This window comes from Amblyomma maculatum, chromosome 2 (genome assembly GCF_055883805.1).
Source record: "Amblyomma maculatum isolate TAMU_Amacu chromosome 2, ASM5588380v1, whole genome shotgun sequence".
In the NCBI taxonomy this organism is placed as follows: Eukaryota; Metazoa; Arthropoda; class Arachnida; order Ixodida; family Ixodidae; genus Amblyomma; species Amblyomma maculatum.
In genome coordinates, this window is record NC_139345.1 from 206,758,989 (window position 1) to 206,780,809 (window position 21,821).

At 49.5% G+C, this 21,821-nt stretch overlaps 1 protein-coding gene across 2 annotated transcripts in view; it reads right to left on the reverse strand.

Moving 5' to 3' along the window:
- Positions 1 to 18,739, reverse strand: part of LOC146201120 (uncharacterized) — a 122,688-nt gene extending 103,949 nt beyond the window's left edge. For both annotated transcript variants that reach the window (XR_014705292.1, XM_084595647.1), the window contains exon 1: positions 18,185 to 18,739. Coding sequence is in view for 1 of the 2 variants with exons in the window: in XM_084595647.1 (XP_084451773.1) it covers positions 18,185 to 18,568 (384 nt within the window). In the remaining variant the exon portion in view is untranslated. The remainder of the gene's footprint in view (positions 1 to 18,184) is intronic.
- Positions 18,740 to 21,821: the final 3,082 nt, after the last annotated feature.

A 21,821-nucleotide genomic window follows, 5' to 3' on the forward strand; every position in this document is an offset into this window, starting at 1 on the left:
TTGGGACGTTAAACCCCAAACCAAACCATTCGCGTCGTATTGCTAGCAGCGGGGAAAAATCACACTTCCTCGTGACACGGTGACTGAATTACAGGACAAGGCGGATATAATTTTTTCCCGCCCGCTCACTGAATATCAAGTACCAATAACATATTTTGTTTGTCTGTCCGAACAAGACGCAAACTAAAAATGTCTGTACTTGGGAGAGAAATCATCACCCAGCCAAAAACGAATTATATCGCGCGTGCGCTGCTGTTTTCTCCCACAACTACCGACGCTTCGTGGGGCCCAGCAGTCAGTTTTGTGAAGGACATATAAAAAAAAAAAAACGATGCCTGTGATAGGCTTGCATTGACCCCTTTTCCAGCATGCTTAAGTCATAAGCGCTTCAAGCGTTTGATAGAACTTCAGATCGTCCGCAACGGGCCACGCCAGTTCAAGGAACAGAAAAATAATTGCATGCTTGTCGAGACTATCTTTTTCAAAATGAGAATCGGTAAGGAGTGCTGCATATTGTGCCGGAACTGAATATGGCTAACGAACAATTTGAGGCAAAAACTGCACAGAGATGGGCAGCTCCCCGACGCGCCTTGCAGCAGGGAGACCCGGCTGGAAAGAACGCTTTTGCCCACCAAGCCGGTTTTTCTTCGGCGCGCACCCCTTGTCACGTGCCTTCGTGACGTCATATTGTTTGCAAACAGGGAGAGGTCTATTGGCCTCGATATCGAACAGAATCGCCTAGTGGCATAGCGGCGAACCCTATACCCAGTGTGGATGCGTGCGTCGCGTGCTAGCCCGCAGTGATTTACATGCGCGCATGCGGCGTGTACAAGAGTTTTTGTTTGTTCCGCGATTCCTATGCGCTTTTGCTTACCTATCTGCCTCTTGCAAAAAGAAATATGAACAGCGCATTTACCCCACGCTCCATTAAAAAAAAAAAATTATCTCTATGAAAAGGCATCATCAGTCGCGGTCTTCGGCGCATGAGATTCTTTGAGGGGTGGTGAAGGGTGGCCCTGATGGGACAGGTAGGTCACCGCCGCTTGCGACGGGGGCTAGCCTGCCACTGAATTTTATCTGTTGTAGGCTGCCATTGGATGGATGGAAACAACTTTATTTAATAAAAAAAAAAAAGTATTCCAGGGTGGTCCCCTACTAGTCCAGGAGTCCACGGGCTTTTGCTTCACATAGAGCCCGATCTACCAGCCATTTCTGACCGGCGGGTTGAGCTGTCCGCAAAGCAGCCTCCCAGGAAGAAAAGGTGGGATGGGAGATGGGGGGCACTGCCTTTGGGGGAAGGACATTCCCACAGGTAGTGGAAAAGTGAGGATTTGGTCTCGCCACAGGTGTCGCAGTGAGGGGACAAGCCAGGGTGAAGGCATGAGAGACGGTAGGGGGAAATGAAACAATCCGTCTGCAATTGTCGCCATGTTGCACCGGATAAGGGCGACAAGGTGCTGTGGGGTGGTGGCAGTGTCATGCGGTTGTGTTTGTAGAATGTGGTGATTTGGTGGTATGTAGAAAGAACCGATGCGGCCTCCTGCGCGGAGTTGGGAGCCTGATCATCCGGGGCTCGGGTAGAGAGTTCTCGAGCCAGCGCATGAACGCGCTCATTACCGGGGATCGAGGCATGCCCTGGGATCCACGTTAGATTAACCGTTCGGTCGAGAGAGGTGGCAAGAATATGATGCGAGGCCGGTGTAGCCACGCCGTTTAGGTAGTGGCGTTATGCCACCTGAGAATCTGTACAAATTTCGGTAATGTCAATGGCTGAATGGGCAAGCGCGAGTGCGATGGCGGCTCCTTCCGCTTCTGCGGGCGAATTAGTTCGGATAGTGGCGGCGGCCCCCACTCAGCCATCTTCGTAGGCAGCGGCTGCAGTGAAAAATCCTACTTTAGAATTCCCTGCCGCGTCGACATGGAGGATATCAGAGCGGTATCTTTTGGTGTAATAGCTGGCTCTAACTTTTCGCCTTCCCTGATAAAGGCAAGCGCCCATGTTGCGTGGTAGGGGCTTCTGGTATATGTGATCCTGCGTGCCCGGAGAGATCATGAAAGGTGTAGCACTTGTTGGGGTGGCGATGGGTGGTTTGAGACGGAGTTGTCGCAGTAGGCATCGTCCTGGTTCCGTGCGACTCAGGCGGACTAATTGGTTGGTGCGTTGAGCTTTTATTAATTTGTTCACAGTATTGTGAGTACCAGTGGCCAGCAGACGTTCTGTGCTAACCGTCCGTGGAAGACGTAGGGCGGAGGTTACGGCCATGCGTATTAGGATGTCCGCCTGCTCTGTTTGGCGCTGAGTGAGTATATGATATGGGAGGAGGTATGTGATTGCATCCGCCACTGATTCGGTGGTGGACGACGGCTGTTGATGCGGCGCGCGTCTTTCTCTCCCTCTTCTTTTTCTCTCTTCTCTATTTTCTCTTCTGTCCGCACGAGGCAGCGGAGGTGGCTCAGCTGAGCCAGTAGCAGGCCCATGCATTTTCTTTTCCTTCCTCCTACAGCCACAACAACAACAGATTCTTTGACAAGCGGTGTCTCGAACGAAGCGCTGCTGACGTTAGGCGCCGTGTCAAAGCAAAATAGATTGCTGCCGTCAATACAACTTAATGCAAATGCTCAAAAATCGTATATTCCCGCCCCGCCGGAGTGGCGCAGTGGTTACGGCGCTCGACTACTGTTCCCAAGGACGCGGGATCAAATCCCGGCCTCGGCGGCCGCTTTCCGATGGCGGCGAAAAGCAAGACGCCCGTGTGCTGTGCAATATCAGTGCACGTTAAAGGCCCACTGTCCACCCTCCGGTCGAAAATATTTTCTTCCTCGGTGACTGTGAGACTTCGCCCCTAGAACGCAAGGCCGCAAAATGTTTTTGAAAAGAGTAACCATTAACGCAGTTACAGCCACCGCAATCACCCGATTCTGTCATGCTTCTCTCCTTCCATTCCCTAGCAAAGGTTTTTCACTCTCCTGCCCGAGGTCGTCTAGCCTCCGCAAGACAAACTCCCCTTCCTCCTCCGCGTTTGGCGGGAGGTGGGACGTAAAACTCCGCGTTCGCAAAAAAAAAGAAAAAAAAAAGAAAGAAAGAAAGAAAAAAGAACGGGGCAGGGAGCGCGCGCCGCTGGATTCAGTCTGGCCGTGGCGAGGGAAAAGCGCGCAGCGAGCGATAGACACCCATCCTTTTCCCGTCAGTCAGCGTGACGGACCAATGGACGCCGTTATCTGGAAGAACGTCATAACTATGGCTTGACGGGCCAGCGCAGGAAAAGGGGGAGCTGGCTTCCCGAAGGAGAGCATGAGAGAGCTTTGATTTGTATTTTCGTTGATTTGCGGCGCGCGTGTCACTGTAGCATTTTGCACAGACTATCTTCGGTACCTGATCGAAACAACCTGGGCTCCTTTGCTTAAAAGGTCCTTCCCTGGACAGTGGCCCTTTAAGAACCTCAGGTGGTCGAAATTTCCGGAGTCCTCCACTACGGCGTCTCTCATAGCTTTGGGACGTTAAATCCCACAAACCAAAAACCAACCAACGTATATTCCCGTTTATGTTTGGAATGCCGCAACTGCTGAAACACGCGACCGTAGACTGCTGCATAGCAAAATCCAGTTTGAACAAGCCGATCTGTGCCACCTGTGTCCACAATTGCCCGCCGGGGTGACGCAGTGGTTACGGCGCTCGACTACTGTTCCCAAGGACGCGGGATCGAATCCCGGCCTCGGCGGCCGCTTTTCGATGGCGGCGAAAAGCAAGACGCCCGTGTGCTGTGCGATGTCAGTGCACGTTAAAGAACCCCGGGTGGTCGAAATTTCCGGAGTCCTCCACTACGGCGTCGCTCATATCCTGAGTTGCTTTGGGACGTTAAACCCCACAAACCAACCTGTGTCCACAATTGTCTGAGTTGAGTTTTTTTTTTTTTTTTTCTGTTAAACCTATGTCGCGGTGTCTCAATGGTAAGGTGCTCAAATGCTGATTTCGAGAACGGGGGGGGGGGGGGGGGGAGGGGGGTTCGATCTCGGCCATTTCGAAAGGGGCTTCTCGGCTGTGGGGTTTGACTGCACATTAAACAATCCCACGTGGTCAACGACACCGAGGCCCGCCCCTGCATCCTCCGTCATATAGCCGATGTCGCATGACACGTTAAACCCATATATGCATTTTTTTTTTCTTCTTTTCTTTCCTGTTGCAGGCTTCTGCGCATTCGTAGCAGTGGTAATGAGCACATTTCGCTTTAGAGAAATGCTCGAACGTTTGAGAAACAAATCTTCCCAGCACATGCAATAGACGAAAGCGGGCTAGTTGGTGCTTGACTATGAAATGCATATTGCAACCGCGCGAAGCGACAGGGACGAAGAGAAGATAACACATAACAAAAACGCGGAACTTCAACTAAGGTTTACTACAAGGAAAACCACATTTATCCACGTTTCCTAATCACACCTGACAAACAACAGACATCATACCATACATGCGCGGTGACGAGCGTGGCACAAGTTAGCGTCTAGATAGTTGAACTCTTCGTGGAAAGCGAAACTGAAGTAGTGCTTATAAAACGGTCATTCTCTTTTTTTATGCTATAGATTTCAAAAATTTCCCTGCTGAGCTGGTTCGGTAATTTTTTTCAGAACAATTGCGTCATGGAACCTGGGCGTGCAGTTACGGCAATGACGGCAATGCTTTGCCAGTTCGCCGCCCCCCGCCAATGCCGCAACGGCTGCGCGGTGCTCCTGAAGTCGGACATTCAAGCAACGTCCAGTTTGCCCTATGTAAGTCATTGCTTTTTTGCAACACTACGCTAGGTCAGCGATTTCGCGCAGCTCCGGTGAGCCCCAACTGCGCATGAGCGACGAGCGAGTGACGTAACATGGAGCACAGCTGGAGCCGCCATCGCCTCCTCCGCTGCGCGACTGACTCGGAGGTGCCGCCGCCGCGCCAGCTGCGCATGCACCAGGAGGGAGCGACGTCACACGGTGCACAGCTGGCGCGCCGAGGGCCGAGGCCACCGCCGACTCTTCCGCGGTGTCTTTTAAGAGGAGAATGGCGAATGCCTACCCTTCCTCTCCTATCATTTGCTTCTCATCGTTCGCCTCTTATCGGCGTTCGTTGCAGTGCTACATATTATAATCGGCTTACAGGAAAGAAAATGTATGGTATCTGTTACACTTTCTACGGCAAGTGTGTTTGGATGGTACACCACCACTCTTGTCGCGTGGCGTTCCATGGACGCGTTCAAGGGCCGCATCCAGCGGAGGTTCCTTTCGGGAACCGTTCTTTCAAGATGACGACAATTTGACATCAGCAAGACAGCGGGCGCCACCTCGTGGGGAGGACGGAAAAGGCAGCGGCCAATCAGCTTCCCCTCTAGGCCTCAGGTCATCCTCGTGAATAAAGGTTTATGAATTAATAAACGGAGTCAAATCGCATGCGTGTCCGCCACGAGCATGTGGCTTTTTCTGGTACCAAATACGCGTGCCGAAGTGGTGTTAAGCACAAAATAAATCTAATAATTACATAGTAATGCAAACTAGTGACTGAAATATTGTTGAACAACTGCCGAGCAATTTTCTTGGCTCATGAGTGCCTTTTCCGCCGCTAGTGGTGTCGCACGTGCGTCGGCGTCCTCGCTCGCTGTGAAGTTCTGTCTTAAGCACAGATATCTAAGAAAGAGGCTACAACGCCCGTAGTGATGCTGTCCGAATTACGCTGCCCGTTTGAATGCGGTCGCAGGTTTTGTCTCCAATATAATAACATGCTTTTATCATACGTAAACGACGGCGCGAAAAGACAACGTAAACGTTGCAAGGCAAATACAAAAATGTACTTGGAGGCTCCACAAGCGTCCATTCAGTTTCGGTTATGTTCCGGCTCAGGCACTTCGTGCGTGCTCGGATAGTTTCAAGTTTGGACCTGCAGCGCCTGAATTACGAGCTTGGAGCAGCAGATGCGCCTGGCTCGTTAACATTTGAGCATTCAACCTCAAGCTCTCTCAATTTATGGGTGTCGTTCTCGGACAATCTGGGGAAGCTTGAGGAGTCTCTTCTATAATTTCCGGGCGACCATAATATTCCTCGAATCTAATATTCCTAGTCAAAACATGGATGGAAGAAAAGGGCCTTTTTGTACCTTGGGGCTCAAACTGTCTACTATGTAGGAAACCTGAAACAGTTGAGCACGTGTTCCTGGATTGTTGGGATGCGGTGTTTTACTGGGATGTGTTACAAAGGACACTTAAAAAAGACCTGCCATTGACGCCACGTGGAATTCGGTACTTGACAGCTGTTAATGATGATTTTCAGTATGACCTCATCATGCTATTGGGCCTTCACAGTATTTGGAGGAGTAGGATGGCTTATAGACACTGTGATGTCGATGCACGATCTGTATGTGATTATTTTGTTGAACAAGTGTATAAACTAAAAGAAATTTTGAAGCAGCAAGACGCTTCGGAGGAGGTCTTGAGTCTGATGGGCGAACTTGTGGCAATGAAAGTCCATTAGACACGGTTGTCAGCCAAGGGGCATGGCAACCACGATCTTTTACTGATGTATTTGTACCAATTCATGCAATAAAGAAAAAAAAAAGGTGGCGTGGCGGAGTGGTTAGCGTGCTTGTCTCGCACCCCGGAGGCCCACGTTCGATTCCTCAGGTCGGCGATTTTTCCTACTGTTTTTATTTATTAATGCTTCTGGAATGTTTCGCTCACTGGCAACGCCGGACGACGGCCGCCGACTTTGCTGCGACACGGGTCCTTAACGCTACCGCGTTAATAAGGTAACCGAAATCGTGTCAATCGACGAAAGAAAACTGTTGCACAAAACAGGAGCAACACATGAACCGATGCAAATGCCCTGGCGTTGTAAAAAAAGTCCGTTGTCAAACTGGATAAAAGTGGCGTTAATATAAATCTCTAAATGTAACAAAATTGTCCCCACTCAAGCCGGCTGCTTTCTGAAAGGTAATAACGCGTTTGTCTCGATGCAATTTTTACACCTCAAGGTGATTATCTGGTACCAAAAAAAAAAAAATAGATCCTCATGCGTCTACAGAAAAATAATATCCAATATGCTGCTCTCCATCCAACGTACTAGCAACATCAAATTATTGTTTTGTAGGAAAAGGGTCCGGAATTTCTAGCCTCGTTAGGTACCCTGAGCTCCAGCTAGCCTGAAACTCCACTGGTCAACCTATGTCGGCCTGCGTCTGAAGCGGGGCCCCCCGCCATCCTTCCCAAGCGACGGAGGGCCGGAGCTCCTCCATCCGCTGGTGTAAATAACAAAAATAAAAAAACAGAGCCTCTTGGACGTTTCTAAATACAAAAATGGCGAAAGCCTACCCTTCCTCTCCTATCATTTGCTTCTCATCGTTTGCCTCTATCGGCGTTCGTTGCCGTCCTACATATAATTATTTTTAAGACAGGAAGGGGAAGGCGCAGTATCTGTCACACTTTTTCTGTGGACACCTGAACCGCACCGCCAGGGTAGGGAGGTTGGGAGTGAAAGTGGAAAGAAAGAAACAGAGCCGTAGTAGAGGGCTGCGGAGCAATTTCGACCACTTGGAGACCTTTAACATGCTCTGAAAATAATTGGTTTACAGGAAAGGAAAGGGGAGAGGTGGTGAAGGGTGGCTGTTCCTGGCCCTACGGGGCTGGGACTAGGGTGCCTCGATACCAGCGACCCTAGCTGGGACGGCAGGTCAACGCCGCTTGCGGCGGCGGCTAGCCAGTCACCGATTTTTTTTTTTATCTATTGTAGGCCGTCATTGCAGGCTCCTTCTCAAAATTTTTGCAAACACAATTTTGTGCCCGGTAGTTTTGAAGCACTTCAATACAGATTTTGATGGGGGCTGCAGCCTGTGTGGAGCGACCTTCTCGAACGTTTTCCACGTGGTCTGGGCCTGTCCATCCAATCCCCACCGTTCCCAATCCTTATTTACCCACCCTTCTAGGGAGGCATGGGAGGCGGCGCTGCTCAGCTGCCATGACCTACAGTCCCAGCGGACCTTGGTCGCCAGGGCGCGAGCGGCGTTAGACGCCATTGGGGCTCCGGAGTAGGAGCTCCACCTAGATTTGCGAGGGCCTCGGTCCAAACACCTCCTTGTACAAAGAGTAAATAAATGTTTGTCACCACCACCGCATTCAGTTGTGCAAGGTGCTTCGAGGGATATTGTAACCGTTGGTTGCTGAAAGATGAGGAATATACGTCCGCACACATTGCATGCGCGATGAAGTGTGAATTGACATGGAAACAACTACGGCGCAAAGACATCACACTAACTCGCGCCGTTATTCAAAACGCCAGCTGGAGACTCACGGTTTCAGGTCCTTTTGGAACCAAAGCCGATCACACACACTTTCAAACTTGCGATCGGAACAGTGGCGGCCACAAAATCCCACCAGTTACGGAAGGTCAACAAAAACGTTTAACCAAACTGCATACCTACCGACTGAAAGGCGCACGGTCACCTGCGCCTCAATACATCAGGGACCACAAGCTTCCTTCATGACAACCAAGAGTGGAGCGTTCTTTGAAGGAGAATTATGTGTCAAAAATAAAAAGTTGTCTGTAATTATCAGACATGGCAGTAATTGAATTACAGTAATGAAATTACTGTAATTTAATTACTTTTCTCGGTAATTTGTAGTGTAACGAATAACTTTTTGAGTTGGCAATTTAGTAATGTAATGAATTACTTCTAGTAGTAATTTAGCAGCAAAAGTAATTAATTCCTTTCGAAATTACTTTTACTAAAGCGCGCCACTACTCTTTTAATAGACAACAAAGTAATGCCGCGAAAGCAGGACCGACGTGCGGCAAGCCGAAGCCAGCGTAACAGATCGGCAAAAGGAGATAGAATTGAGCAGAACAGTGCGTCTGAGAACTCGTCTGCAGCAGGGTCACTAGTGCGGCTATCCCATGACAACCATTCTCCAAGCAGCAGGATGCAAGGCGTCAAGGGAATGCCGAAGAGAGAGATGGTGTAAGAAGGCTGGAGTTGAAAACTAGTTGGGAGCGCGGCGCAGTGGCACTCCCTGTGGCATCGGCTAGGGCACAGCGGTGCCTGGTTACTCGTCACCACGGGGCGAGGGAGGATTGGGGTGGGGAAATATAGGTGGAAGGGTCCATAGCGTGAGCATTACTGAGCAGTGCGCACAAGGTGCCGACGTCGATTCTTGGAACTGCGGAAGCAATAAATAAGCTAGCTTCTTCGCGTCCTTGAAATGGCGGAGACAGCTCCGGGCCAGCAAGACGCCGGGTTCGCCGGTCATTTCACGACCGTTCGACCCTGCTTCTGCTTTTTTGCGGTTGTCTTGTTCTGATAATGGCAAGTGCTGTAGGAAAGAGGGAAGGAATAGGTCTCTGGGACGGAATTTGGCGGGAAGACGAAAGAATGTGTGTGCTTCGCGTCTGGAGAACAAGTTGGTTTGTTCAACAGCTTTACTAAGTTTTTGCATGGATGAAAACTAGAAAGTTATTTAAAAGTACTTGAATTACTCAGTATAAGTAATTGTAATGAAATTTAATTACTTTTCTAAAATTTTCAGCAAATTAGTAATTAATTCAATTCCTTTTGAAAAGCAATTTTGCCATGCATGGTAATTATACATACATGTCTTGCTCGAATTTTTTGCCTCAATCTATCGAAAAGTTTATGAGCTGCTGAAGGGCCACCCATACGAATTCTGTTCCTTTTGCCACGAAAGACGCACCATAATTGAGGAACCATCCTTGTCCTGCAGAGGGCATTATTCGAGTATCACATGCGCTCGCTGGAGATGAGATTTATTAGGTCCTATTACTGGTTCCGGGTCGTGAATGCTGCTTTTGCCACGAAAGAGGCCTTGTCCTGCAGGGGGGCGATTGTCGCCTGTGCTGGAGATAGGGTTGAGTGTTCTTTTTCGCAGCAGCGAACTCCTGCAGCGACAATTCAGCTGACCGCTTTCTCGCTAGCTGCGGAACGTTCAACCTGTCGCTGTTGTGATGAGAGAGGGAAGCAATCATGTTTACCAGAAAGAAGAGCAATCACGGTGGATATCTTTCATGTATGTATCCCCTGGGTGGGGTGCGGAGTATTTTTCCTTTCAAAGTGGCAACCAAGAAATTAAATGTACCACTGCACATTTGTAAACGGACGGCGCCCTCCTGAGCCATTTGTGGCAGACAGGTCTTCCTCCCAACGTAGCCCTTTTGCCTGCGCGGTTTCCCCTTTTTGTTGTTAAGACCCGGCGCGAGCAGGATGAAACAAGTTTGAGGAACTTCATGGGACCCGGAAGTGTGGAAAGGGCAACGGAATGGGGAATGAAAGTGGGAGGGAGAGCCTAGCTGAACCCTGAAGGGAAAGAGCGCGGACTCTCTCATCGGAGAGAGTAACAATTTCATTTATTTATGATGGCTCTCCCTTCTGAAAAACGAAAAGTTCTATGGGCCAATAACCTCACACAATCTCTTCAAATCACACTCTTACGGTGCACACCATTATCATAAAATATCTTCCATAATATATGTTAATGTACAAGAAATTATGAGATCTTACGCAATTATGTGCGACTTGTATGTGATTTCTTACGTAAATTGAGAGACTGTGTGAGAAAATGTGAGGTTATTGCCTCATACAATTTTTTTCAGTAGGGCTGTTTTGTTAGCAGGGCCCTGGGTCCGAGGCTGAACTCAACCTACAGGGCAGTGCCCACCCTGCTTGACCTTTTTTGGTTGGTTACATGACACAAGTGGGAAGTCACCCAAAATGACCGCTCTTACCTCTTTGTTACCGATGACTTAAAAAGTGAAGGTAACCGAAGAGAAGTCAATCTACGTTGGGGCTCCGCGCTTACCGAAGAGAAGTCAATCTACGTTGGGGCTCCGCGCTTAGCCCGTAAGTCTACAAGTGCCTAGGTTTTAACTGAGACGCTCAGTCGATAAGTATAAGGTCCCGTAGACAGAATATTTGTGAAATCGTTTTCTTCTGAAGTTACAGTTGTTTCCTTTGTCTGTGTGACGTTACATCTGTAGCTTGCAGTTTGCCTTTCTATTCTTGTAAATATTGTGAATATATTTCTTCTTCGTCTTCGGCATAATCACCGAATCACCACGTTTGGAGAGGTTTTAACCACTCCGAAGATCGTTTAAGAAAATTACTTCTGGGCTCAAATTCCGCATTAGGAAGAATCGTGGGCAAATTTTTCATGTATGGCTCCTGTTCTTTTATCACCGAAAAGGGCGACACGTGCATCAGTCTCCCTGCGAGCCAGCGAATACAAATTACTAAATAGACGTTATGATGTAGTTTGCTCTCCCTAACCAACCAGAGACTTTCCTACACGCATGAGCTCCGTACTTCATTGTGTGTAAATGTAGAATGTGTCTCGTTTAATTAAATTAGTTCGAGTCAGCGCCCGTCCTGTGTATTTCTTTCCTGTGTCCTCGTCATTTATGTCGCGCTGGATAACTTGTTAGCAAACCATGCTTCTCCAACTAGCCCCGCAGCACGTTTTGTGAAGTGGTCGCATTTGTTGTACTTTCTTTCGTGTGAAAATCCTGGTTTGTTCCACCACAAGCCAGCAATGGACGATGTGTCCATTCCCGTACGTGCCCATCTTCCAGCACTATTAAAAAAAATTCAACGTAGTGTTTAAAAAATTGGCACTGGCTTAGCTTGGTTAAGCCTGGTAATTGCGAAAGCAATAGCTATGGCTACGCCTAGGTTCAGCTGGCGGTGTAGCTGGTTGTGGTGCTTGTGGTTATGCTTATGGTTTGTGGTTTTCTACGTGGTCATAGGCCACCAACCACCGCGGGTTCGAGCGTCGCGCGAGCCGAAGCCCCGATCAGCCGTCACCACGCGCACACTGTCACACCGCAGCGCGCACTCAACCTCCAAAGGGAGGAGAGCGCTTCGCTACAACACACAAGCCTCCCAGTGACACAGAAGACGTTTATTCAACGCCGTCCTCCAGCGGTACACAGACTCAATCACCGCGTCCCGGGAGCAAGGCTCCCCTGCGCGCACGCAGTGACAATGAATGCGCCGCAAGCACGCAGGGGCGTGCAGGGATCTCTCTCTCTCTCGCAGTGACCGAAGGGTTCCTTTGAGAGAGAGTGCGCAACCACCGCAAGGTACGCCTGTCGCGGATCGTTGGATCACGATCAACGGCTCTCTCAGGTAAGACCCGGAGCAGACGAACTCGAGTACACACTGGTCTGCGCGGACAAAGGCCGGCAGACAAGAACAGTTGCGTACGCACCTTGCGATGTCTCGGAGGGGTCTCTCTCTGAGCTCCGCTCGGACAGTCGCGCGAGCGCGGCTGTCGAAGCGGTGCCGTGTTCCCGCCAAAAGGCGCCAATGAGAACAGTCACTGGGACGCCAGGGCGGAGCTGTGGCCGAACGACAGTGACAAGTCGTCCGAACATCTCCCCGCCGCCTAAGGTGGGAGAAAGGGTAAGAGGAGAATAACAGGGAAGCGGGCAGCGGCCGCGCAAAGGGCAGTCGCGGCAAGCCCGAATCCCACATCCTCCTCTCCTTAATTGCCCTCCTACCCATCAGCGGAAGCGCGGCAGGTCTCCATGCATGCATAAAAAGTAAGAAAAGAATACATCCACACTACGACTCAGTTCCAGCCAAGAACAATTTTATCCGATTAAATATTTGCCTACATTTGCAAAAACTACGCGGAAGAACTTTATAAGAAAAACTAAACGAGGACAGAAGCACACGGACGATGGCACACTAACAGAACTACAATTTCCACGCAAAAACATCCATATAGCTCTCACAAGATGTCTCTCAGTTCAAATACGAGTTCATCTGGGCTGCTCGAAGAACTCGATGGTGCCGCGGTTGGAGCACGCGGTCCCGGTGTCACCACTCCAGGATTCGGTGCCGGCGTTGCAGCACCCAACAGTGCAGCAAACGTCGAACTGGTCTCTGCACGCCTGCGGCAGAGCTCCGCCAGCTCGTCGTCCCGCAGCCCCTCCGCCGCCGGCAGCAGCACCCGGCCCATATTCCCGGAAACGTGCTCCCTCGTTTTGATTTCTTCCCGGTGGAGTTGTCCCTTATAATGCGCCGGGAAATACACTGCCACCCTGCACACGTGGCAGAATCCGAGTCCTTCGGGCTCTGGCAGCTGCGCCGCCGCTCTCGTGGTCCGCAACTGTGTTGCCGCGGAAAATCGACGGCACTCCGCCCTTCACTCGCCGCTGATTCCTTCACGGCGCGTCGCTGAACAACAACAGCGGTGACGTCCACGTCGCCACATCGCGCCTTTGGGGGCAGGAAGAACCGCTCCGGCATCGGGCATCCCTGGCGACGATGATGCATCCTCGCCTACCGCTTGGTGCGCTTCCAGCGTTCATCTTCTGCTTGAGCATTCGGCCCGTTATTCTTCCGTGTTGGTGCCATGCCGACCGGTGCCCAACACGCGGACCCCTTCCTCACGCACCACTCACAGCACACATGGAACTTTCCACCGCCTTTCATCTTGGGTGGGCACCCGCGCGGCCACACGCGCGCACACGTACAGACACACACAGCCGAGAAGCCGGCCTGGGCGACAAACTCCTCCCGAGGCGCCGCGGCAGCCTTGGGTCAAAGGCTCCTCGTCCCCAAACGACCCCAACTCTCCCATCCGACAATCGAAAACAGCCGTGAGATAACACTGCCTGATGAGCTCGCGCGGCCGTCGAAGCGGTGCCCAGGGAGACCCCTCCGAGACATCGCAAGGTGCCTACACTACTGTTCTTGTCAGCCGGCCTTCGTCCGCGCAGACCAGTGTGTACTCGAGTTCGTCTGCTCCAGGTCGTACCTGAGAGCGCAGCTCGAGCCTGTCGATCGTGATCCAACGATCCGCAACAGGCGTACCTTGCGGTGGTTGCCCACTCTCTCTCAAAGGAACCCTTTGGTCACTGCGAGAGAGAGATCACAGCACGCCCTTGCGTGCTTGCGGTACACACTCCGTATCACTTCGTGCAGGGAAGCCTTGCTCTTCGCGCGCTCCCGGGACACGGTGACTCTCTCTCTCTCTCTCTCTCTCTCTCTCTGTGTGTGTGTGTGTGTGTGTGTGTGTGTGTGTGTGTGTGTGTGTGTGTGTGTGTGTGTGTGTGTGTGTGTGTGTGTGTGTGTGTGTGTGTGTGTGTGTGTGTGTGTGTGTGTGTGGTGTGTGTGTGTGTGTGTGTGTGTGTGTGTGTGTGTGTGTGTGTGTGTGTGTGTGTGTGGTGTGTGTGTGTGTGTGTGTGTGTGTGTGTGTGTGTGTGTGTGTGTGTGTGTGTGTGTGTGTGTGTGTGTGTGTGTGTGTGTGTGTGTGTGTGTGTGTGTGTGCGCGCGCGCGCGCGCGTGCAATAAGGTTTGTACTGTCGCAACCAGGATATTGCATTGCAAGACGCGAGGAGTCGCAGCACTGCATGTTCTGTCCCACCTGACGACGCCCGCCCATTAATAGGTCCGGACATAGGATCGCTGCAAAGGACGAACTGGAGCGCACCATTACGTGGAGCAAAACTTAGTTTTGCCGCGTTTTCTCCCGTCTTGCAACAACAATCTCATACTTCGAAAACTAGCGAACGGGATTTGTAGATACTTCAAGCATATAATGGCGTGGTAAAAAGGTTGATTTTAAAGCTAAGGTGTTAAACAGCCCCCTGAGTTGTATAACTTGCTGAAATCCCAGCGTCATTTTTCCTGCAATTCCCGAAATTCAATTGTTTCCTATTTTGAAATCACTTGACATTTCATTTTTTCAAGAGTTCGTGCTTGTGTACTAACCTTTCTCGGATTTTGGATATGCTGAAAATATGCCGGCATTTGTGACCAACACATATAAAGTGTTTGCTCTATAATGCACTTTTCAGTTTGAAGTTATGCTTACTGTCATTTAGTACTGGGAAACAGCACGAAAAAAAGGTGCTCTTCGAAAGTTGGTCCTTATGCAGAAAAATCCCTTACAGGCAATTGCAAATCTACCAAATTACACCCGCACTCATTTACTTAACACAAAATGTCAAGTAATTCAAGCTAATATCCTCTAGGTGCTCAAACTTCCCTCAACATTGATATCCTAAATATATAAAAGACACACAACACTCCAAAACATAGCAAACTTCAGGGTTAAACAGCTTGCCTTGTCCAACTTAGTATCTGGACATTTGGTTTGTACCAAGGCCCCACACAGATTACAGAATGCAGATCGTTAGTTTCAGCCAAGTCTAAATAAACTACAAATAAACTAAATAAACTACACATGTGCTAAAAAGAAAACATTTAATCAGTATCATTGCTTTATGCAACAGCATTTGGTGTCTTTCTTGCGTATAATTTGCTGATAACAAATAGCTAGTTCTCTTCTTTTTGCCACTGACTGCTACTCTGCTGATGTCTTCTCTTCACTGCTGTATTTCTGTATCGCAAGTGGGGCTTGTCTAGCCTCAATATAGTGGCTTTTTCCTTGTCTTACTTGCCACTGTGTTATTGTGTTTAGACGTTCATATAATTGTAACTGTATATGCTCGTGATAATACCAAACCAATCCAAATTTTAAAAAGCCTTCGAAACCAGGCTCTTACTGAGCTTATTCCTCAAACAAAGCTACTGCTCCAGCTACGCATATGGTCTCATGCAGGACAAAAGGAGGCATGGCATTCCATGGTGCAAGAAATGCACAGCAATGTTTTGCAAGCTGCACATCTGCAGTGTACTAATTTTCATTGGTGAAATTGGCAACATGTCTGCAAATACTACCAACAAACTGTATTCATTAAAACCTAATTAATCAAATACACTGGAAGCAGTGCAATAGATGAACAGATTAAGGCAAAGATTACAGCAAATTTATGGCTAACCTTAAATGTGTAACATTCTGGAACAACCCAATCAAATCATGCAAGATATCTACAATGTTTGCAAATAAATCAAAATGCATATTGGCTGGTTTGTGGGGTTTAACATCCCAAAGCGACTGAGGCTATGAGAGACGCTGTAGTAGAGGACTCCGGAAATTTCGACCACCTGGGGTTCTTTAACGTGCACTGACATCTCACAGCACACGGGTGCCTTGCGTTTCGCCTTCATCAAAAAGCGGCCGCCGAGGGCAGGATTCAGGCTCGGGTCCTTGGGAACAGTAGTCGAGCGCCGTAACCACTGCGCCAACCCGGCGGGGCAATGAAAATGCATCTTCTGGCTGTCTCAGCACAAGGTCATGAAATAGTGCAAACATAGACTCTTTTCCCATGGTTTTACTAGTTATTCTTGTTCTTTGATCACGGGCGCGTTTCGAAATCGGGACACTCCTCGAAATATTCTGACCACTGCATAACCCCCCGCCCCCCCACCCCTCCGCTTCGAAGAAATATTTCCGGACACACTACTCTTATGTATTCCAGTGTTGTCACATTACTCCAAATCATTTTTCCAGCTGATTAGCACTGTTCTCACTCATCCATACATTCTAATACATGGTCGATCAGTATGAAAGGGAACAAAGGCTTAGAATTCAATCAATTATTACTCTGTAACTGTGTGAGGCCAACACAAGCATTTTACACTGATAAGGTTCCGTTTGACATATCATATCAAGAAGTAATGGGTCACTTCAGCCAAGAAAGTATTTTGAGTGGGTGTGTGCAAACCAATCATTCCCTTACATATCAACAGAGCCTGCAGCATGGTTCACTTTATTCACTGTAGTTCACTTCAGAACAATGTTTGTCACTGGGTGCTACTACACCCAGTATCATCATAGCTGTCATAACCAAGAAAGAGTCATATCATAACCCAGTATCATATCAAACTTTGGTAACTACACTAAATTTTGAGCATTTTATTTACCAATGTGCAAGTTGCTGCCTTTTTGCTTAAATATGTAATTTATGGGCACAGGGCTCCCCCTGAAAGCCCCTAAAACTTTATCAACAGGAATCAAATGATGCCCAAAATGTCCAATGAACTGCGAGAGTTTCATACTATGCAATGGGCCCAAATGAAATGCATTCACACCTGATATCACTCCATCGACTGAGGGTTTCGGGAATGTTAATTTACCTCGGTAGCTTGTTCAAGTCGTATTTCATTACACAACGGTGTTATTTTCTATATTGTAGTTTCCCGCTATGATAATACAACCGGGATGAATATAGCGGCGAATTTCTTTTTCTTCCTTCTCCATTTTATGGCCCCTGCATCTTCGTACGTCTTTGTGTGTCGAGAAAGTGTGAATGGACAGAACTAGGGCGCTTGTAGCATACCGATATAATCCCGGAACACAGCACAAACGAAGCGGACGCGCTACGCGTCGCACATACTGGGGCGGTATTACAAAACTGCGTTCAGTTCGGAACGCTCTGTGATCGGTTGGAAGCAGTTCCGCTCAAAGCCTCTCCGAAGGTGCCGTGACGTAAAAGCTTTCAGTTCCCAGGCTTTGAGCAGAAGTGCTTCCAAACCAATCCCAGAGCGTTCCGAAACTGAACGCCTGCGACGCTCTGCTGCGCATCTACAGGCACTGCACAGCATGAGTCCACGGCAGAAGAATATTCTAGTTCACTATACTTAAGACACATTGACCGTTCAACATTCGTACAGAGGAGATATTACACCACGAAAACGGGAACAAAACGCGAAGCGGCAAAAAACGGCCAGCTGCTTCTCACTGCACACCACCAACACGAGCAGACGCGGAGACGCGAGACGCGGAGACGCGAGAAGCGGGCGCACTAAAGCGATCGGTGAACAACGTCTCCTATACTTTTAGGTGACAGGCGAAAGATACCGCGACCACGACGACCACGCACGGAGCGGTGTCAAGAGCCCATTAACCACAAACGCTACACTGGACGAAGCTGCCTGGATTTCCTGCGTTAGCATCGTTCTCTAGATGCGTTTCGGACTGCACACGCGACATCTAGCGATGATTCCTGATTCGAAACAGGCTAGGCGTGAGCGTACACTGAGCTGCGCTTATGGCATCGCATCGCGTTTCCTTGCCTTGCTCGTCGCAACGAACGCGGCTACCGCGCTGTCGGCAGCAGCGCGCACGTCGTACACAAGTGTTTTGCCCTCTGCACCCAAGCTGCTCGCAACGACAGGGCTGCCAGAGCGCGCGGCGTCATGCGTACTTGGGGCCGCCCTCAAGAGGTGGCGCGAGCGTCCGCACAAAACACAACCGCCGCTGCCGTGGCCGCGGCCGAGCTCGAACGCAGCCCAGCCTGAGCTTACCTCATCTCTTTGGGCGCGCAGCTCATCAATCTGACGGTCTCGGTCGGCGATGAGTTCTTGTTGGTGCTGTATGAGGTCTGTATGCAGCACGATGATGGCACGCAGGGGGTCCTGTTCAGAGTCGTCGGGCGCATCGTCACCGCAGTGCGCGTACAGGTGGTCCGTCTCGCACGGCATCGCGTCCAGCAGCTCGGCTGACTTGGCGCACGAAATGTGGTCGTGGTAAGCGGCCACCAGGCTCACCTGGCGAAGGACGGCCTCACTCGGTCGCCGGTCTCCGTTGGTGAGCGCCTTGGACATGTCCCCCGAGAAGGGACCACTCGGCTGGCGACCGCTGCCAGGCGGCTCGGATTTCATGCTACGCGCACGGAAGTCAATAATCATCGGTGCGCAGGGTGGTGGGCCACAAGCACAGCGTCACTGGCTCTGATTTACGATTAACCATAACACGCGAACGCGCACAAGACTGGACAGGAGAGGCGTCACTTATGCTGCACAGAATGCACTGGCCAAGCGTCCAAAGGGAAGTTTAAGGAGGTAACCTAGCTAGCCAAGTTTTGGTGCCGAAGCCAGAACTAGCCGTATATATGGAGGGATGGCTAAGGCGAAATTATAGGCGAAATTCTTTGAATTAGACGACAGGGCGCGCTGCCTAGCGAGCGTTGTTTTAGATTAAAGCAAAAACGCAAAAAACACTGAAAGCAAACAATATGTCGCTTATTAGTTTAAAAAATAATAACTGACCAATACAATGCAGTCGAGGTCAAAGCTTTTTAGATATTATATTGTCGCGCCATCTAGGAGCAGCCAATAAAAGCTCCTCTTCATCATCACGGCCGGTCTCGATGGAGAGCGCGCGAGATGAGAAGCGCTCTCTTCCTAACCGCCTCTTCCTCGAGACCGGCCGTGTCATCATCTGTATGGCTGTTAAGTCTAAATATGTTGCCTACTGTGTGTGTGTGTGTGTGTGTGTGTGTGTGTGTGTGTGTGTGTGTGTGTGTGTGTGTGTGTGTGTGTGTGTGTGTGTGTGTGTGTGTGTGTGTGTGTGTGTGTGTGTGTGTGTGTGTGTGTGTGTGTGTGTGTGTGTGTGTGTGTGTGTGTGTGTGTGTGTGTGTGTGTGTGTGTGTGTGTGTGTGTGTGTGTGTGTGTGTGTGTGTGTGTGTGTGTGTGTGTGTGTGTGTGTGTGTGTGTGTGTGTGTGTGTGTGTGTGTGCGTGTGTGTGTGTGTGTGTGTGTGTGTGTGTGTGTGTGTGTGTGTGTTTGCTTGCAAGTTCAGGGGCGTAAGAAATAAAATTTACTTTGCATTGTAAAACTGGGCGGCTGAAGGGGCACCTGACCTATTGAATTTGAAAAGACGCTTTGAAAGTAGGTATTAATTAAAATACTGCGTAATGGCGCTCTGGTGAGTAATTATGGAATTAGTGATCGATATCTCAGATACAATGGTCTTTTTTTTTTGCGCTTATGTAATTCTAAAACTTTTCTGGTGCGTTCTCTATAAAGTTTGACAGAGACGTTGTGAAATAGCAATTTTTGAAACACGGACTGATATGTAGCCTTTTCTAATTCTTTGGTCACGCCAGGTTACGACTGCTCTTTCTTTATTATTTTTATTTTGTGCTTCTGGTGTATGATATCACGTCATCCAGGGTGCATGTTAACTTTCGTTTGCTCGGCACAAAGGTTCCAATGCAGTAGTGGCACATGCGCTTAAAGCAATCCTACAGGACGCGGATGTCAGTGTCATCGAATTCCGCCAGACAGCTTTTCATATGTTCTACTATTCAGGCGTCATTGGCACGTGACTAATATTTAAAATAGTTAATCCAGGAATTTTTATATTTTTTAAGCGCTAAAAGATAAATGGAAGCACCCACAATGTAATGATCAGAGAGGCCATGCTCAACATGTGCAGTGATATAACGTTTTACGAATACCGAATCTAAAACAGAACTACTCGAACCATGTACACGTTTGGCTTATCCACCACTTGAATCAGATCATGCTCTAGCATTATATGAAACATGACATCGGTACTTCAGTTGTGATGCGAACATGTTTGAAGTAGCTCCAAATTAACACCGAGTAAATTAAAATCCCTAACTAGAATGATTCGGATGGACTTCTCCTGCGGTATATATACGCTGCCAACACGGATAGTGGTGAGTATCTATGGCGCGTTGTCGTACCGAAGAGTCTCCGCAAGCTCTTTTTAGAGTACTTTCACGACGCATGCCTCGCAGGCCAGAGCGATGGCAAGAATTAAAACATTAAAAGTTGTCTCGCGTCACGACATGGCCCCGCATGAAAGGATCTCCTTACATACGTCCGTACATGTCTTACATGCCAGCCAGCGAAGCCGAGGGAAGGAATACCACCAGGCTTCTTGCAACCTATGGAGAGCCATTACCCGTGGGAAAATTCCTGTCGTAATGAGCCCTTATCCTAGGTCAGTGAACGGAAACTGCTAATTGCTAGTGGTCACTGACCATTTCTCTAAATGGGTAGCATTGCACCCGCTGCGTAAGCTGGACTCTATAAGGTAATCTGGGATAAGCTCCTCTACGCATTCACCCGATTCGGCTTTCGGGCGCAGCTGATCACTGACAATGTGACGTATTTTACTAGCAGGATATTTGCTGGCACCTACAAAGCTTTTGGCGCGCAGCACAAAAAGACTACGCCCCACCACCCTCAGGCCAACATCACAGAGCGGGTGTCACGAAATCGGCGCACATTTTTACAAGCCGGCGCGGCGCGAGGCCCGCGCGTCGCCGGGTCGCCGCATCGAAACTTCCACAAGGTTCTAGAAAACCTCCTTCCTCGCGCGAGAGAGCGCGTAGCTTTGTAGGCGTCGCCGTCACCCTCTTTCCCATCACCCGGCGATGAGGGTGATTCATCAGTCTGGTTGGTTTGGTTTTTGGGGTTTTAACGTCCCAAAGCAACTCAGGCTATGAGAGACGCCGTAGTGGAGGACTCCGGAAATTTCGACCACCTGGGGTTCTTCAACGTGCGCTGACATCGCACAGCACACGGGCGCCTTGCTTTTCGCTTCCATCGAAAAGCGGCCGCCGAGGATTCATCAGTCTGGAAAATGCCAGACGTCTCCAGAACATTCTATGGGACCTAGCCTATGATGACGCGCTGCTCGACGGGAGGAAAAGGGAGTGCTCTAACCAGCGAAGCTGTGTGTGTGCGCGCTAGCCTTAGCGCGCCTTAACAGACAGACGCGGCGCACCCTATTTATGGAGGCCGCGCCGCTTGTGTAGTCAGTCAGTCAGTCAGTCAGTCAGTCAGTGGTTGCGGCGTGTTCGCTAGTGCTTCGGCTGGACTCCCGGGAATCGCCCGCTGCTGGCAAGCCCACGGACCTGCGAGGGAGCGGCGCTCGTCTTGCATGGCGGCCACATCGTGACTCTCGAGACGTCGGACTGCAACAGTGCCCGGTGAACAGTTTGGTGTTTGTTTATGTGATTCTCTCGTGTTTGATCTGTGTTGTAAAGCCTCTGTGTTATTGAATACCTCTGTAGTTGTATGCTTAGCGTTTGTTTTCTGTGAACCTCTCGTCTGTGCATTTCAAGTGTTCTTGTGCATTCCTTTGAATCGTCTCTTGCTGTGTATAAAGTGTGTGTTGTTTGTTA